The sequence below is a fragment of the Meriones unguiculatus genome, chromosome 1 (genome assembly GCF_030254825.1).
Source record: "Meriones unguiculatus strain TT.TT164.6M chromosome 1, Bangor_MerUng_6.1, whole genome shotgun sequence".
In the NCBI taxonomy this organism is placed as follows: domain Eukaryota; kingdom Metazoa; phylum Chordata; class Mammalia; order Rodentia; family Muridae; genus Meriones; species Meriones unguiculatus.
This window is the reverse complement of record NC_083349.1, coordinates 111,242,444-111,261,630: the sequence shown is the minus strand read 5'-3', so window position 1 is coordinate 111,261,630 and position 19,187 is coordinate 111,242,444. Positions and strand designations below refer to the sequence as shown.

Genomic DNA, 19,187 nt, shown 5'->3' with positions numbered 1-19,187 from the left:
CTTTGAGTACATTCATGTGTGTCGTAGGCTTACATACACATGTGTGCAGGTGTACTCTGCCATGAATGACAGAAGCTGACACTGAACATTTGAGCGTTATTCTCTTTCACTGTATATATTAATACAGATGTTCTCATTGAATAGCTCTGGTTCTGCTAGACTAGCTGTCCAGTGGACCCTCAGCTGCCTGCTATCAAGCCTATCCCTCTAGAATAAACCACATAAGCACAAATAAACTCGTAAGCTGCCTTTGGTCATAGTATTTTATCACAGCAACAGAAAAGTAACTAATACAGAAGTTGGTACAAAGAAAAAATGGGGTTGTTGCTATGAAGAACCTGAGCATTTTGGTTTTTGAAGGGTTGGAGAAGGCTGTAGGGCTCTGGGCTAGAAAGTTGGCTAAATAATATAAGCAAAGCTTAATGGGCCGCTCTAGTTGGAGTCTAGAAAACACTGGTGTTGTCAGTATGCTGACAACGATGCAAACTGTAGAGCCCTGGCTCAAGAGGTTTCAGAGGGGATATTCCCAGCAACTGGGCTAGAAGTCATTTATGTAATATTTTGTAAAGAATCTCGCTGCCTTCTGCTCATGTTCTAAGAACTTTTCTGACGTTTAATCTTAAAAGTAATAAATTAAATTTCTGTGGTGGAGAAAATTTCAAGACAGCATAGTTTTGAGTCAGTGTCATGATAATTACTGATAACTTGATATAGATCTGTAATAAAAACAAACAAGCAAGTAGAATAGGAAGAAACCCAAAATACAGTTTGGAAAGAAAAAGAGCACAGGAAGCTTAATATTACATCCCAGTCATATGCTCAAAGAGAACCTGCCATTGTGAAGAACGGCACCATTAAGAAGAGGCCTGAGCTGTACTGGAACAATGGGAACAGTCCCTTGAGGACAAGATGCTATCCATCTGTGGTAGTTTAAGTAAGTCTCAGGGATTTGAATACTTGGTTCCCAGTTGGTAAGAATTTGGGAAAGATTAAGAGATAAGGCTTTGGGCAGGGCAGTAGTTTCACTTGCCTTTAATTCCAGCATTCAAGAGGCAGAAGCAGATAGATCTCTGTGATTTAAAGACCAGCCTGGTCTACAGAGTGAGTTCCAGGACAGCCAAACCTACCAAGAACCCTTTTCATGTTAGAAGGAGGTACATCACTGGAGGTAGGTATAAGGTTTCAAAAGTGTCCCACCATTGCAGCAAGTCCAGAAGATACCTGATAAACCAGGGTCAGATGAAAGGGGAGGAGGTCCTTCCTATCAGTGGACTTGGAAAGGGTCAGGGAGGAGATGAGGGAGGGAGGGTAGGATTGGGAAAGAATGAGGGAGTGGGATACAGCTGGGATACAAAGTTAATAAACTGTAACTAATATTAAAAAAAATTAAAAAAAGATGTATGTTTGGTCATTGAATATTATTTGAAAATAATTTTACACTGTGTAGGGGATTTTAAAAAGTAAACAAGAACTCTCTAACTACTAACAACTGTATTTCTCCTCAACTACATGTATGAACATTCATCCTATAGTTTTAATTCTCAAGATTATTTTTTGGCCAAAGAAAATAAAATTAATATTGCATAGCATTTGTTTTGTGTCTCATATCTAAGTACTTCATGTGATATTTTCAAGCCACAGTCCTTCTACAAGTAAATCTTATTAGTTACAACTAATAAAGAACAAATAAGCACAGTGATATTGATGATTTTGGCTATATTCTGTACTATCTAAAAATGGTACTAAAGACCATGTAGTATATTGTTTCTCTAAAACCCAATGCCATTCACTGCTCTTGTAAGAAATTCATGAGATATTTAGATTCACATCTAAATATCTATTAACTCTAGAAAGAGTTAATAAAGTGAACACTGGCAAACAAATTTAAAAAAAAAGGTGTCCCACCAATCCCCAATATGCTTTCTCTGCCTCCTGCTTGTGGATCAAGATGTAAGTGCTTGGTTGTTGCTCCAGCCTCTTGCTACCATGCAATAACTTTGTCATCTAATTCTGACCCTCAATTAAACTTTTATAAGTTGCCTGGTCACAGTGCTTTTTAACAGCAATAGATAAATAACTAAGATAGCAGCCTTGCTTCCAATTTCTGACAGGAAAAAAACCCAAGGGATTGCTTACTCCTAGAAAGCAACTATATGAATATAGGAAAGTTATGAATAATGTGGTTGAGGGGGTTAAGATTCTACCCCAAGATCAAAGCAAAACTTAGCAGTGTAATACAAATGGTACAAGCTTTGGAGGCATTAAGTAATAACAAGAGTGAGAGTATTGTAAATTCTTCCTCCACAGTTTCAGAAAGCCACTGAGACCAAGCAACATGCGGTAATGCTGAAGACATTGTCAGAAAAAGATCCTAAGAAGCTATTATGTAAAGCTGTAAAAGTAAAGCCTGGATTATGGTGGAGACCACCAAGATGTTGGAGATGCTAGAGCCATGAGACATGGCTGGAGAGAGTTGCATAGAGGGGATAGAGCCAGACCAAGAGAAAGCTGCAGAGAGCCAAGCTGGAGGGGCAGAGGCATCTAAGCCCTTTAAAAACTAAAGTAACAGATATGAGACATGGAGCTACAGGATCTGGCATTTATCCTGCTGGGTTTCTATCTTGCATTGGTCCAGTATTTCCTCACAATATCCCCACTTCTATCTTTTAGAATGGGAAGGTATATTCTGTTCTATTATGCATTAGAAGTATGTAAATTGTTTATTTTACATGGGATCACAGCTAAGAGTCTTAAAGTTAGAATAAATGCATTTTGCATTATTATCCCATGGGCCTATGAGACCAGGGAGTGAAATGAAAATGGAGATCATAGGCTCAAGATATTTGAAGACCAGCTGGTAGTGCTATTTGGAGGGGTTATGAAACCTTTAGGAAGTGGAGCCTTGATAGGAAAATAAATCAATACACATGAGCTTTGAGGGTTTCTCGCCTCACCTCACTTCCAGCTCACTTTCTGCCATCACCATGTGATTTAAGATGTGATCTCTCAGCTTCCAGCCACTGCCACCATGTCTCCCCCATTATTGACTGCAACTCTGGAACTCTCAGCCCAAGTAAATTCTTTCTTCCTTTAGCTGCCTTTAGTCTTGGTGCTTATCACAACAACAATTAATACAGTGATTGATGAAGACACTGATGCTGACAAAAACACACATACATGAACACACACACAAGCGCGCACGCATGCGCGCGCACACACACACACAAAGATTTGCCACTGGCAAGTAAACATGAAAAAATGTTCAACCTCACTAGAGAGACACAAACTAAAACTACAACATACATATTATAGCTGGGTATTGCCCACAATCCCAGCTACTTAGGAGGCAGGAGGGTTATGAATCCAAGGCCAGTCTTGCAATTTAGTGAGACCTTGCTAAGTAAGACCTTGCGGGGTTATGGGGGAGAAATAGGGAGAACAGGAATCTAGCTTGGTGCTAGAACACTTAGAGGGAATGCATAAAGCCCTAAATTCAATCCCCTGCACCACTACCACCACCACCACCACACACACACACAATCAGCATTGGTGGGTACATGAAACATACACTTTCTATTAATTTTTAAAATTAAGTTATTATCAGGGGAGTAGTGAGAGGATAACTCTAGTCAGTTTTCTCCGTCCACCTTTATGTGAGTTCTGTGATCAAACTCAGGTTGTTAGGCAGCAAAGGTCTTCACCAATGAGCCATCTCACCAGCTCTGAAGCATAAACTTTTTATTTTTTTGAGACAGGGTCTCACTGTGTATCCTAGGCTGGCCTAGAACTTAGTATGTATACCAGGCTGCCTCTACCTCCCAGTGCTGGAATTGAAGTCATGTGTCACCGAGAATTATGCTACAAGCATAAATCCCAGTCTGTAGGCTGTCATTTTGTTCTGACGACAGTGTCCTTTGATTTATAGAAGCTTTTCAGTTTCATGAGTCCCATTTATTGATTGTTGATCTTAAAGCCTGTGCTGTTGGCATTCTGTTCAGGAAGTTGTCTCCTGTGTCAATGAGTTCTAGGCTCTTCCCCACTTTTTCTTCTAACAGGTTTAGTGTGTCTGGTTTTATGTTGAGGCCTTTAGTTTTGTGCAGGGTGATAAATATGGATCTATTTGTATTGTTCTACATGCAGACATGCAGTTAGATGAGCACCATTTGTTGAAGATGCTATCTTTTTTCCATTGTATGGTTTTGGCTTCTTTGTCAAAAATCAAGTATCCATAGGTATATGGAGATAACCTAGAACCTGTAAAACCCCATACACAGATGTAGCCCATGACAGCTCAGTCTCCAAGTGGGTTCCCTACTAATGGGAACATGAACTCAGTGGCTGGCTCACCTGAGGGGAGAGCAGCCTTACCAGGCCTTATCAGGCCACAGGGGAAGACACTGCAGCCAGTCCTGATAAGACCTGATTGGCTAGAATCAGGTGGAAGGAGGGTAGGACCTCCCCTATCAGTGGACTTGGAGAGGGGCGTGGGAGGAGATGAGAAAGGGAGGGTGAGATTGGGAGGGGTTGAGGGAGGGGGCACAGTGGAAATACAAAGTGAATAAACTGTAATTTATAAAAATATAAATAAATAATAAAGTGTAATTAATTATATAATATATAACTTTAAAAAAAAAGAAATCCTTGTAGAAGACACAGACGCTGGTTTCAACTTGTGAATAAATTAAGTAAAGCCTTTAGGCTGTAAAAAAAAAAAAAAAATTGGATATCTCTATGTAGCCCTGGTTTAGGAACATAAAGTCTTAATGATAATATGACAACCACTTTGCAAGATGAGTAATTTCTTACAAAATTAAATATACATACCTAATTGTAAAATCTACCCACCATACGTTTTAGCATCTGCCTGTCTGTCCTTGGCTTTTTGAAACAGTCTCAGGCTCTTATGTAGTCCTACTGGCCTCAAAATCTAGATCCTTCTTCTGCTCCAAATTGGGAGTACTGATATTAAAGATGTCATACCACCACACCTGGGTTTATAATAACTACAGTAATTAAAATAATTTTGCTGAATAAAAGAGAAGGCAAAATGTAGTGTTTTAGTATTTCAAAACTGAGTGTAAATGTACCACGTGGGGGACTGGGCGAGGAAGATTACCACAATTCTGAAGCCACCCTAAGCTATATAGTAAATTCCAGATCAGCTTAGGCTAAGGATGAGACTATTTCAAAAAATTAAAACAAAAACAAGCAAACACTTACAAATTTTTTTGTATAAAACAGAAAACATATAAAGCTTAAAGTGAAAGAAAATAATTAGACTAATACAGGGAGCCATAAATGACTGACAGTGGAATACACACAGGAATGAGAAAATCTGGGAGCTGGGCACGGATGAGTATGTCCGTTATCTTGATTATGGTGAGAGCCTCACAGACATGTACATATTGAAAAACTTGCCGAACTATAAACTACAAATATATGCTTTGGACTTTACTTCAGTTAAATATTCAAAAAAAGAAAAAACAAAACATTAGAATAATGATTCCCAACCTCTTTTCTGCCATAACACAGGTCTCTTACCAGTGACAGAGCTATCTGAAACAATGAATTCTGACAGGAATAGACGGTTGTCTGAATACTTGAACAGCTTCTAGAGTTAGCACACCTCTACCAGATAAACACTATTTTAGAATATAAAATTCTAAGTAAAGGGGCTGAATAGGTGGTTCAGTGGTTAAAAGCAACAGCTGCTCTTCTAGAAGACCCAAGTTTGAGTCCCAATAACCACATGGTGGCTCACAACGACCTAATATTCTCTACTGGCCTTTGTGAGCATCAGGCATATACAAGATACACACACATACATGTATGGACAGACACACTTGCAGGCAAAACACCCATACACTCTTAAAAAACAAAAACAAAAACAAAAACAAAAACAAAAACAAAAAAAACAGGGTCTTTTAAAAAGAAAAAAAAAAAAAAAAAAAACAGGGTCTACAAAACCCTGGCTGCCCCAGAACTGTCTATGGAGACCAGGCTAGCTTTAAATGTACAGAGATGTACTTGCTTCTGCCTCCTGAGTGCTGGGATTAAAGGCTTGCACTACCCTGCCTGGCCACTATATATATATTCTATGTAAAAAAGATTCTTGAGAACATTGTAATTAAGTGAAAAGGGTAGGTAAAACTTCTCAAATAGAGGCTGACTCAATGCCAAAGCACTCGCCCATCATGCACAAAACTCTAAGTTTCATTCCTAACAACAAAATTAAAACAAAGAATATAACATACAAGCATATCTACACATAGAAAGTAAAAAGTAGTAGCCAAAGGAATGAGTGAGAGGAAGCTGAAGGACAAGATAGAATGCTATACATGACCCAATGCTGTCAGCATGCACCTTAACTATCAGCGGTATATGTTCACAGAATTATGCAGAGAAAGATGCACAGGACATAAGAGGTTCCATTATTTTAAATTCAGCACTGTTTTGTTTGTTTTTGTTGTTGTTTTCTTTTTTGAAAAAGGAAGGTTGTCAAAGATGAAAACCTGGGCTCAAGTGATCTTTTAACTTCAGCCTCCTAAACAACAGACGACAGGACCACACCACTGACACCTGAAAATGCTCTTTTTTCATGAGAGTTACAAGCTACTCAGTTATGGGAAACAAAGGAGTAGAGCCATTACCTATTGGTGGTGCTTGGTATCGATCCACTGTTTTTCGTTGTCTCAAATTATATGGTCTATCATTTTCTTCTCCTTCTGCCTCTTCAACTTCTATATCTCCATCCTCCTCTTGAGATTCTAGATTCCATATTTGAAAAGAGAGAAACACTTTAATCCACAGGTATGGTCCCATTCTCAAATAAGTGTTTATTTTTCTCTATTATTCTTTTGACACAGTGACATCTTAAGATGTTAGCAATTTATGATACAGCATAAACTAATATAACCAAAACCAAACCTAGGTAAATATAAAACCAAAAACAGTTCTTCCTACAAATAATCAATACAATTCTCTGAGAAAAAAAGCCATTGTGAGCCAGGTTGGTGGTGTACATCTTTAATCTCAACACTCACAAGGTGGAGGCAGGTCTATCTCTGTGAGCTTGAGGCTAGCCTAGTCTACAGGGCTAGTTTCTGAACAACCAAAGCTACACAAAGAAAGTCTGTCTCAAATAACAACAACAACCTTCGAAAAAGACTACTAATCTGTATTTTCAATGTAGCAAATCCCCTAAATCCATTCTATGAAGATCATTGCTTAGAGAATTAAATCCTATGGGTTTACTGGTCACCAGTTTATAAACTAATGGAGCTAATGTGCTTTCTTTATGCTCCTAGTTCCAGCCTAACAAATTCACTCTGTGTTCTTCAGTCCAGAACTAGACAAAAAAAGTCAGACAAAAACATTACAACTTCTTCCACTATTGTTAGCACTTCCATTTTTCTCTATTTACTCCTCTATCTCTAACAAAATTTAAAATCCAAATAATCAGAGACTTGGAGGCTACTGACAGCAGAATAATCTTTTAGTTAAAAGGTAACTAAAGAGGGGGCTGGAGAGATGGCTCAGAGGTTAGGAGCACTGACTGTTCTTCCAAAGGTCCTGAGTTCAGTTCCCAGCAACCACATGGTGGTTCACAACCATCTGTAATGAAATCTGGTACAGATGTACATGCAGACAGAAGAATGTATACATAATGAATAAATAGATGTTTTAAAAAAAAAAAGTAACTAAAGTAAAACAAGAGGGCCACCCACTGGGCAGACTAGTCCACAGCCAAAGCTTCTCCACACTAGATAAGGACTGACAATAGCCTCTTCATTTTGCTAAATGAAAGAAATGAAAATCCAGATGCCAGCTGAATTTAAATTACTTCAGATTATACATTATAGACCTAAAAGGCAAAAAACAAAAGCAAAACAACCCTATTCTAACTACATATCTATTGTAGTCATTCTTCCTCCCTCCCAGAGTTTTCTAGTATTTCCAACACAAAGTGCTTTACTGACCTTCTTCCTCACCCTCGGTAGAAACTTCATGATGATTCTGTATCCCATAACTATTTCTTCTCAGTGATTTTCTTCGCCTTTTTACTCTTGAATACATATCCATATTTTCCTTTTAAAGAAAGAAATTCATCAAATATTAACATAGCATTTATTCTCTGCTACAAGTAAGTAAAAAATTAACCATACTTGTTCAATATAATTTACTACACATCTACTTGCAAGCGTCAAATTAATAAAAAAAAAAAAAAAGATTTTCCTAAAATCCATAAGTATAAAGGAGAAAAGGGGTTGGGATATAGCTTAGTTCATAGAGTTGTTGTTTAACATATATAATGCCTTAGGTTCAACCCCATAGTGCTTTTTTTTTTTTTAAAGAAGAAGGGAGGAGGAAAAAAATAAAAGCTAAGAGAGAAAAAAGTGGGGGAGAAGAAAAAGAAATTAGGGTGAGGGTTTTGAAGAGGAAGCAGCAGAACAGCAGCAGTGAGTAAAATCTCAAACTAAATATGATATGAAAAGAAATAAAAAAGAGTTAATTTTAAAATATCTGACATTGGGAGTCCTGGAGAGATAGCTTAGCAGATAAGAACACTCGCTGCTTTTCCAGAGGGCCCAGGTTCAATTCCCAACATCCATGTGACAGCTCATAATTATCTATTAACTCCAGTTCCAGGGATCTGACACCATCACACAGACATACATGCAAGCAAAACACCAATGCACATTAAACAAAAATAAACTTTTTAAAAAATCTGCAGTTGGGCTAGGGATGAAGCTCAGTTGGTAGAGCACTTGCCTCACATGCACAATGCCCTGGGTTCAATCTGCATGAACCAGGCATGATAGCACACACCTGGAAGCAAGAGATCAGACATTCAAAGCCATCTTTGGCCACACAAGGAGAGACAGAGGAGAAAGGAGTGAAAGAGAGGAGAGAGCAGAGGATGGGAGAGAGGAGAAAGGGAGAGAGGAGGGGAGAAAAGGGGAGAAAGAAGAGGAGAGGAGAAAAGGGGAGAAAGAAGAGGAGAGGAGGGAAGGGGAGGGAGAGGAAGGAGATGTAGGGGGAGGGAAAGGGGAGGGAGGAAAGGGGAGGGGAGGAAAGGACAGAACTGGACAGGAGAAAGGAGATCTACTGCTGTTCATATTCTTTCTGAACTCCTAATTTTTTGTAAATATTAAAAAAAAATACTTCTGAAGCTGGAGAAATAGCTCAGCAGTTAAGAGCTATCACTGCTCTTTCAGACAACACAAGTTCGCTTCCCAGCACCCAAACCAGGGGGTTCATAACCAACTCCAGCCCTAAAGGATCCAATGCCCTCTTCTGACTTCTGTGGGCATCCACACAAGGCACACTACTCACACAGACATACATATACACATGAAGAAAAACTAAAAAGACAATTAGAAGAGGAGGAAAGAAAATACTTGCAAATGTTTCCACAGCTAATTTACTCACAAATTCTGTATCGGTCCACATTCGAAGCCGTTCTACTTCTCCTGATCGCCGATTTCGCCGGATATTGATATTATCCATTTCTTGTAATACAGCTTCAGCAGTACTACAAACAGTTTAAATAATGGTGGGAACATATATCATATCATAAACATTAAAGAGCTCAGCAAACCGGTATTAAACTATCTCTTGATATGTAAATATATATCAATTTAAAAGTTTTTATAACCAGAATTCACCAAAACACAATTTCCAATTTATAAAGCAAGATGGCCAGGTGTGGTGGAGCACACCTTTAATCCCAGCACACAGGAAGGAGAGTTAAATATATTTCTATGAGTTCAAGACCAGCCTGGTCCACAAGGTTCCAGGCCAACTAACACTAACTAGTGAGATACTGTATTAAAAGATGGAATTGTCCAATTAGTTTGGACTATATGCCAATTCCCAATACCCTTATCAGGTATGGAAATCACAAATGCGTGTAACTCTAGCCCCAAGGGATCCAAAGGGGTCTTCTGCTCTCCACAGGCACTGTATATATACATACAAATACACACATAAAATAAAATATAGTTTTTAAAACAGAGATGAAAGACTATCTTCAACTTTTATATTTTTTATTGAAACTTTAAAATTGAGCCAGGCTTTAATCCCAGCACTTAGGAGGCAGAGGCAGGCAGATCTCTTTAAGTTCGAGAACAGCCAGAGCTGTTATACAAAGAAACTCTGTCTTGAACACACACACTCACACACACATAAATGCATACATACATGGGTGCAGTGGTGGTGGTAGGTGCACATGTGTAATCCCAGCACTCAGGATTACAGAGGCAGGAGGATCTCTTCGAGTTCAAGACCAGCCTGGTCTACAAAGTATGGCCAGGACAGCCAAGGCTATATAGAGAGACCCTGTCTTGGGGGAGGAAGGGGCAACCTTTAAAATTATAAACCTTTTGCTTTTAAGGCTCAAAATAAATAAACACATTTGCTTATTAAAAATTTTAAAACCCATAATATAGGCCAGGCATGGTGAAGAATACCTTTAATCTCAACACTCCAGACGCAGAGATAGATGGATGACTATAAATTCAAGACCAGCCTGATCTACATAGTGAACTTCAGGCCAACCAGGTCTACACAGTGAGACCTGTTGAAAGAAGGAAAGAAGGGAGGGAGGTAGAGAAAAAAGGAAAAAAGGAAAGGAAGGAAACACCATCACAACGTCATGATAAATAACTACTAGACTGATGGTCTTAAGGGGGAAAAAAAGAATTGAATCTTTTGATATGAAGGGGTTTTTTGTTTTGTTTTAGTTTGGTTTTGGTTTTTCGACACAGGGTTTCTCTGTGTAGCCCAGGCTGGCCTCAAACTCACAGAGGTCCACCTCTCTCTGCCTCATTGAGTGCTGGGAGTCCAGGCATGCACCAACATACCTGGCTAAACATATTTTTAAGTTGAAGAAGAACACTGTTATCTAAGAAATCTAGGATAGTATCTTAGCAATTTTTATTTAGATTGTTTTGTTTTGTTAGGTTTTCTTAGACAGGTTTCACAATATAGCCCAGACTGGCCTAGACCTTCTATATAGTCCAAACTAGTTTTGAACTTGAGATCTTTTTGACTGAACCTCCTGCACCACATCTGAATGTACAGTGCTTTTAAACAAATACTTCTATAACATTCAGTGTGCAACTAGATCTTATTCTGTGGCAATTACTAACAATAACTAAAACCCAAATTTCTAGTCAATTGTAAGACCACTGTAAAGCCAAGGAAGACGATGTATGTATGGTCTGACTATGCTTCAAAGTTCCAGCATTAAAAAGTTAATCTTCAATGTAACACTGAGGAACAGGATATTAAAAGTTGAGTAGGGAGGCTGAAAAGAAGGCTCAGCAGTTAAGAGCACTAGCTGCCTTTTCAGGGGACCCAGGTTTGATTCCTAGCACCCACATGGTAGAATATAACCATCTTTAACTCTAGTCCTAGGGGATCCAGCTCCCTCTTCTGACCAGGTACTCATACAGTGCAAATTCTTCAGGCAAAACACTCATACACATAAAATAAAAATAAGCAGTAATTAGTTCACAGTAACAGTAATTAGTTCCCTCTGCCTCTGGAGGCAGAGGCAAAGAAAATATCTGAGTTAGAGGCCATCCTGGTCTTAGAACAGCCAAGGTTACAAAGAGAGAGAGAGAGAGAGACAGAGAGAGAGAGAGAGAGACAGAGAAAGAAAGAAAGAAAGAAAGAAAGAAAGAAAGAAAGAAAGAAAGAAAGAAAGAAAGAAAGAAAGAGAGAGAGAGAGAGAGAGAGAAAGAGAAAAGAAAGACTGGCCAACCTCAAAAAAATGTTCATCATCCCTAACAAGTAGAAAAATGCAAAATCAAAACAACTTTGAGATTTCATCTTACCCAAGACAAAATGGCAAAGTCCAACAAAACATAAGAAATGCTGGAGTGGGAGTGAAGAAAAGCAACTCTCATTATTTTGGGATTGCAAACTGGTCTAGCCACTTTGGAAATCAGTGTAGAGAATTCTCAAAAAAGCTAAAAATATATCTACCATGATCAAGCTATATCACACCTTGACATATGCTCAACAGACCCAGTATCCTACTCCACAGATACTTGCTCAGCAATGTTCATTGCTGCTCTATTCACAATGAAGAAATGCAAGTAAGGAATGGATAAGACTCTGGTACATACACACATAAAATAATATGCTATAAATTAAATTCCTTGTCTTTATTTGACATTCTGTTATAGCCACAGAAAAAGGGCTAAAGCAATGTATAATGTGTAATGAAAAATAGTTTCATGGATGTTTTAGATGCTGAGCTGATAGTCAGAGGCTAGGTTCCTCAATCACACAGATATAGGCCCAAAACACCAATTTATTATCTTGGTGAAGATAAGTTATAGTTCGTTACATATCAATAAGAGAATTTCATATTGTTTAAAAACAATATTGTTTGAAAGCCAAGTGGTTGTGGCAAACACCTTTAATCCCAGGACTCTGGAGGCAGAGATGGGCAGATCTCTAAGTTTAAGGCCAGTCAGGTCAACTAAGCAAGTTCCAGGACAGCCAGAGCTACACAGGAAAACCGGTCTAGAGTGAAAATTTAAAAAAACAAAAGACATAATGGTACATGCCTGTGATTTCAGCACTCAGGAAGTTGAAGTAAGTCCATCACAAGTTCAAGGCCAACCTAGGACTACATAGAAAAACCCCGTGTCCCACTCTACCTCATCCCCTATAAAAAGCAGGGCCTGAGAAGATGGCTCAGTGGATAAAGTCCTTGCTATGCAACATGTAGACCTAAGTTCAAGTAAAAAATGGCAATGGCACCCATGTAAACAAAAGATGGGGTGGGAGGATAGCAACATGTGTAAACAGGGAGGTAGAGAAAGGGAGATCCCTGGAGCCAGTGGTCAGCCAATCCAGCCAATTGGTTTGCTCCAGGTTCAGCGAGAGATCCTGTCTCAAAAATTAAAGCAATTGAGTGAACACTCCACGTCAACCTCTGTTCTCCAATGGCCCATACCTCTCGATACACATTCAAACAGATGTACACACATACACATATATAAATGCACACACAGAAACAGCTTAAAATTAAAAAATTAAATGAAATTGCTTAATGCATAAATACATACCTATTTACTAGTTGATCAAATAATAAACTCTGATTCACACTTTCAAATCTGTTTTTCCTGGACCGACAACTTTTTCTGACTTCCATGTCACCATTTATACATGAAAGATCGCCATCTCCTTTCTTTTCCCCTCGAAGGGGATGGCTTCGAAGGGCTGCAAGACAAACAGCCTCATTTCAAAGTGCAGAGTACAGAAAAATAGGGGGGAAAATCAAAACCTTAAAAAGCTGCAGTAACTAAATATAACCTCTTAAATGGCTTTAATATTAAACAGTCAAGGTTCTCAATTTTAATATTTTTGCTATAAATGAAATTTAGTCATTTCCAACTATGTGCTGAGAACATATTAAATCATTCTAAGGGGTTAAAATGTATGGCTCAGAAGTAGGTCATGCCGGGGCACAGTTCAATCCCCAGTAGAGAAGAGAAAAAAAAAATTAAATAAAAACAAAACTAAATGACTACCTTTTTATCTACTTTCATGCTTAAACTAACACCACTGTAAGAATTTCAGGGGGCTAGAGAGATGGCTCAAAGGTTAAAAGCATTGGCTGCTCTTCCAGAGGTCCTAAGTTCAATACCCAGCAACCAATATAATGAGCATCCATCTATAATGAGATCTGGTGCCTTCTTCTGACATACAGCTGTACATGCAAACAGGATATTGTATACATAATAAATAAATCTTTTTTAAAAAAAGAATTTCAATGTTAACCAGTTTTCCCAGCAGTATACTCACACAAGCTACTATGTCCGTTTGGTAATGTAGCACCAGGCTGAGAAGTTAACCTAGAATAAAAATATATTTAATAAACAAGCATATCAATATTTGTTTAGATATGGAAGAAATAAATACTACTGTCATTATCCATCTTTAAAACATTAACATATTTTCCACAAAATTATATGTTTTACTTTGATACTATATCAATATAAATATACTAGCTAACAGTCATTTTATTATTTCAAGAGAAACTTTAATAACAAATTAAACTGAAATAACTTTGTTGTCAACTGTACCAATTCAAATCCTATTAAAAGATTAAGGTTAAGCAGCATTAATTTAACCAAGATCATAAGGAGTCATGGCAACAGACAACAACTATAGTCTTTGTTAGAAAATATATTCCAAGCTATGACAAACTTTTTCAAACAATCTGTAAGAGAGGAAAAAATTACTTAAATATCAAAAACATTTGATAATTTTTAAACTATGATGCATCCTCAATTTATTTTAAACACAAATCCTATTCCCCCTTCTCTCTGGAAAACAAATAAAAAGTCTGTCTTAATATATGCTCAAAAGTCAAATTCTACATTCAGCACTTTGTACACCATATGCATGGTACTCCAGGCATATGGATGCGAGTCTAAAGCAACTGCTGTAATACATGGACTCTATGTTGCTGCTGAACGATGCTTCACAGGAATGCTCCAAAATCATTCTCAAAATTAACTTAAAACCACAGAAGAGTCACTTTTATTACCTCATAAGTACACTTTAGCATTGGCCCCAGCATAACATTGACTCAAGTTTATTTACAAATTATCAGTTTATTCACAAGTCCTGTTGCCAAAATAAATTTTGGGTGGATGTAGTTATAAATGATTAAAATTTTACATCATTAAATTATTCAAAACAGTAAGAAGTAATCTTAAAATCATTCCACAGATAGATATATGATAGATGGATGGATAGATGGATGGATGGATGGATAGTTTTCTGAACAATGAGAACATCACTGGAGGAAAAAAAAAACACAGTATGGTTCTGTTTTGCTCCAAAAGAGACAGTTTACGGCTCCTACTTTGTTGCTAATGAAAAACCTGCTTTTAAGAAAGAGGGCTGGGGATGTGCTTAATTCTCAGCATTTATAACCCCTAGCCCCACCCCAAACCCAACTACCACTTCCTCACAAGGAGGTGGAGATGAAAGGAAAACAAAACTTTTAAGCAATCCAAGTAACTGACAGTAATAATCATTGGCATATTTCTCTTTCTAAAGAAGAGCTGGGCACAATAGCACACTCTTGTACCCCAGTACTTGGGGGATGGGAGCAGAAAAGTCCAGAGTTCAAGGACTGCCTCACTACAAAACAAGTTCTAAGCTAGCCTAGGCTATATGAGACTCTATCAAAAATGAGTAAATATATAGGGCTAGTAAGATGGTTTTGTGGATAAAGCCCTTGCCAACAAGCCTGAGAGGCTAAGTTTGATCCTCAAGATCTACATGATGAAAGAACAGACTCATGCCCTTTAAAGTTGTCCTTTAACCTCCCGTGCCCTCATGTACACATATGTATGTAGTGCACTTGTGCACATATATGTTTGCTCATAAAATTAAATAAATGCTTTTAAAAGGAGAGTTAAAATAAAACAACTCAGAATTATAAATATGCATGTACATTCAAGACCCATCAAAATCCCTGTTCATTTAGTAACAATAGTTTCTGGTACATGTTCTATGTCTTTATAAAAAAAATACCTATTTGGAAAAATAAAATTACAGAAAATTTAAACTAATAAGTCTAATACCAATTATGAATATACATGAGTATTTATAAGACACTTTCATTTTAAAAGAAAATTACCACCATTATCAGTCCTGAATCATAGCAAATAATCCATGAATTCATAAAAGAAAAAAAAAAAACAATAAACAAAAACCAATTAATCCTTACCTGGACTGCCCAGTTGGTATGTTCCATTCCTCTCGCTGACCAGTACTTCGTGATTTTGATTTGTCTTTGCAAACAGAATCCGGCTGTTTCAAAGTGCGTTTGGCTGGAGGAGATACGTGGCTATCACTTAAGCTACCATCAACTTCAGCTTTCTGAAAGACATTTAAAAAAATTATGTATTATTCCTATCAAGATTAATATGCTTGGATATGTTTTATTTTAATTTATATATAAGGAATTTGAGCCAGCCTGTAATCACTGTCTCAAAAAATGAAAAAGCTTATGACTGCTTGGGGTGCATATGTATCTCTCTGTGACTTGATGCCTCATACTTGCCTAAATACTCCAGTATACAAATCCCAAAGCAAGGACACTTTACTATCATGGAACCTTCCAATTTAGAAAATCATAACACATAGCCAATCCATTCAAATTTTTCCAAGTTTCTCCACAATATCTCTTTCAAGTCCAAGATCCTATCCCAGAGCTCACTGTATTTAGTAGTCAGATCTTCTCTCTCACTTCTCAGCAAAGCCTCGATCTTTAATTTTCTTTAACAACCTTGACTGTAAGAATACAGTTTTCAGCCTAGCATGACCTGTGATCCCACCTAAGCAGCTGAAGCAAAATGTGATTAGCTCAAATGTGAAAACACCCAGAATTACATAAATTAAGTTCTAGAGCTATGCCACAAGATCTGTCTCCAAAAACCATTAGAAATAAATGGGAAGGTAGCACGGGGATGAAGGGAAACAGGGAAAGAACAAATACGTATCAGCTTCCATTTGCTAAACCAATCCTTCAGTCTGGGTCTAGATGAATTTCCTCACAATCTGATTTAGGCCACACATTTTAGAAAGAATGTATGAAATATGTTGTGTACCCTACACTCACCCTTACCCCATCACTTGACCATAATCACCAGGTCAAGCTGGGATCTGTCAGGTTCTTCCCAACTGTTTTACTACATAATATTCTGATAACTTAGCAATATCCTGACTCTGAAGCAAACCTTCCCCCAGAACCTCTCTGTGACAGTTGACTCTTATCTACCTGCATCACTCTTTCTACATTTCTAGCTGGCATTCTGCTTTAAGGGGAAATGTTCTCCTACCCTACTAATTTACTAATTTCTAACCTATATGGTTAGAAATCCATGGGACTATATGACCCATGGATTCGCTATGCTACAAATCGTGACACTGTACTCTTATTTTGTTGCTTAAATTATGCAAGATATGGCCAATAGAAGCTCCTTAAAAAGTGGGTCCTGGGGGCTGGAGAAGTGGCTCAGCGGTTAAAAGCACTGGCTGCTCTTCCACAGGATCCAGGTTCAATTTCCAGCACCCACATGGCAGCTTACAACTGTCTCTAACTCCAGTTCCAGGGGATCTAACACCCTCACACATACAGACAGACAGGACACCAGCACACATTAAATAAATAAGTAAATCCTTAAAAAAGAAAAACCTAAATAAAAAATTTTAAAACTTGTCATTATTTAAAAAAAAAAAAAAGTGGGTCCTGTATCTTTTGTCATACCCCATCATCTTGAATACTTTTTTACAGAATGCTCAGGACTCATTTTGTACTCTCCCTTTCTGGCTCTATAAGTAATCATTTCTGCAAAGATCCCTGGTTCTTTTTGGCAAAAGATAATATTTAAAAACCAAGAACTAGTACTAATTGTGCTTGCTGTAACTGGAGTTTCACTATTAGTAAGCCCTCTCAAAACAGAAAACCACAAGCCGGGAGTGGTGGTGCATGCCTGTAATTCCAGCACTTAGGGAAGCAGAGACAGCCAGAGAAAGAACAACAAACATGTAAACACAAACATGTAATATCTACTTCTAAAATATAAATAAAAGACATGGAGTTATCACTGTACTGCTCATTTCTCTCCCACATCTTAATTCCACCCTTTCTAAGCACAAGAGGCTGCTTAGACCAAGGGCAGCCTGAGAAACATCGGGAGACCCCGTCTCAAAGAAAACAAAAATTCTTTAGCAAACCTAATTGTTTTCTTTTATGCTATATATTTGAGAAAAATGGGTAAAAATTATCCAATTTGTAAATATACATTTTTATATTTTCCCAAAGCAAGATGTCTGTATTGTACTAGTGAAAATATAGTTATTAGGAGCTGAGACTGTAGTGGTAGTGCTTTGTACCCATAAAGTAATACCAAGAAAAAAAGTTACTGGAAAATATGTGATTAAAGGTGTGTATGTACATTCTAAAGACATCCATTTAATAGGACATTTTTCTCTAGAACTATATAAAGCAAGCTTGCCTCAAACTCACAAAGATCTGCCTGCCTTTACCATCCAAGTGCTGGAATTCAAGGTTTGTGTTACCCTACCTAAATGCCACGAACATTTTTTTCTTTTAAGAAAATTATAATTCATTTTTCAACATTCTTCTTTCCCTTTCCTCCCTCCAAACCGTCCCATATACCCCTCCCTTCACTCCTTGAAATTCATGGCCTCTTTTCTTGTTAGTGCATGCATAATATATATGTATCTACATACATATTTATTCCTAACTACAACCTACTCACTCCTTATAATGTTACCTGTATATATGTTTACAGAGCTGACCACTTGGCATTGACAACAAATTGGTGTGCTCTTCCCCAGGGAAGACCCTCTCCTACTCCTACCTTTACTCAGGTGTGTATAGTTCTTTGTGTAAGGTTCAGCTCTTGCTTGGACAGTCATGTTGGTGAGACTTTATGGGTGTAGCCTCTGACATTACTAGAAGACACAATCTCACAGCAAACCCCCTGATCCTCTGGCTCTTATAATCTGTCCACCTCCTATTCCACAATGTTCACTGAGCCTTTAGTGTAGGAGTGTTTTACAGATGTATCCTTTGGGACTGGGCTCCAAAACTCTGGGTTTCAATTGATTTCATCTGGTAGTGATCTCCATCTGCTGCAGAGTACTAGTACTGGCAACACACACAAAAAAAGCAATTACAAACTTAAACATAGGAATCAGGCATGGTAGCACATGCCTGAAATCCCAGTACCTGGGCTACAGCAAGAAAACCACAAATTCAAGGCTAGTCTGGGCTACAAAGTGAGACCTTGTCTCAAAAAAAACAAAACAAAAAGAGAATGTTTCTTTTTTAAATTGTACAGTTCCTTAGAGTCTTGCTTTCTCTAACCCTATCCTTTAACAGAGTAAATACTGAGGTTCTGATATAAGTTAACTAGCTAATTCAAGATCATCTAGCTAATGAATTTCCAAAAGAAAAGGAAAAAGAGAAACACCTAGGAACCTTTGACCCCAGCACTGGGGAGGCAGAGCAGAGAGAGCTCTGTGAGTCTGAGGCCAACCTGGTCTATGTAGTGAGTTCCAGGACAGCCAGGGTTACATGGTGAAATGTTACCTCTGAAAGGAGGAGAGGAAGG

At 37.9% G+C, this 19,187-nt stretch overlaps 1 protein-coding gene across 2 annotated transcripts in view; it reads right to left on the bottom strand.

The window, feature by feature from the left end:
• The window catches only part of Atad2b (ATPase family AAA domain containing 2B), a 127,342-nt gene that overhangs the window by 91,346 nt on the left and 16,809 nt on the right, over positions 1 to 19,187 (bottom strand). For both annotated transcript variants that reach the window (XM_021644967.2, XM_021644968.2), the window contains exons 2-7: positions 15,770 to 15,921; positions 13,828 to 13,877; positions 13,089 to 13,242; positions 9,433 to 9,535; positions 7,980 to 8,088; positions 6,651 to 6,767 (exon numbers count right to left, since the gene is read on the bottom strand). In XM_021644967.2, coding sequence (XP_021500642.1) covers positions 6,651 to 6,767; positions 7,980 to 8,088; positions 9,433 to 9,535; positions 13,089 to 13,242; positions 13,828 to 13,877; positions 15,770 to 15,921 — 685 coding nt within the window. The remainder of the gene's footprint in view (positions 1 to 6,650; positions 6,768 to 7,979; positions 8,089 to 9,432; positions 9,536 to 13,088; positions 13,243 to 13,827; positions 13,878 to 15,769; positions 15,922 to 19,187) is intronic.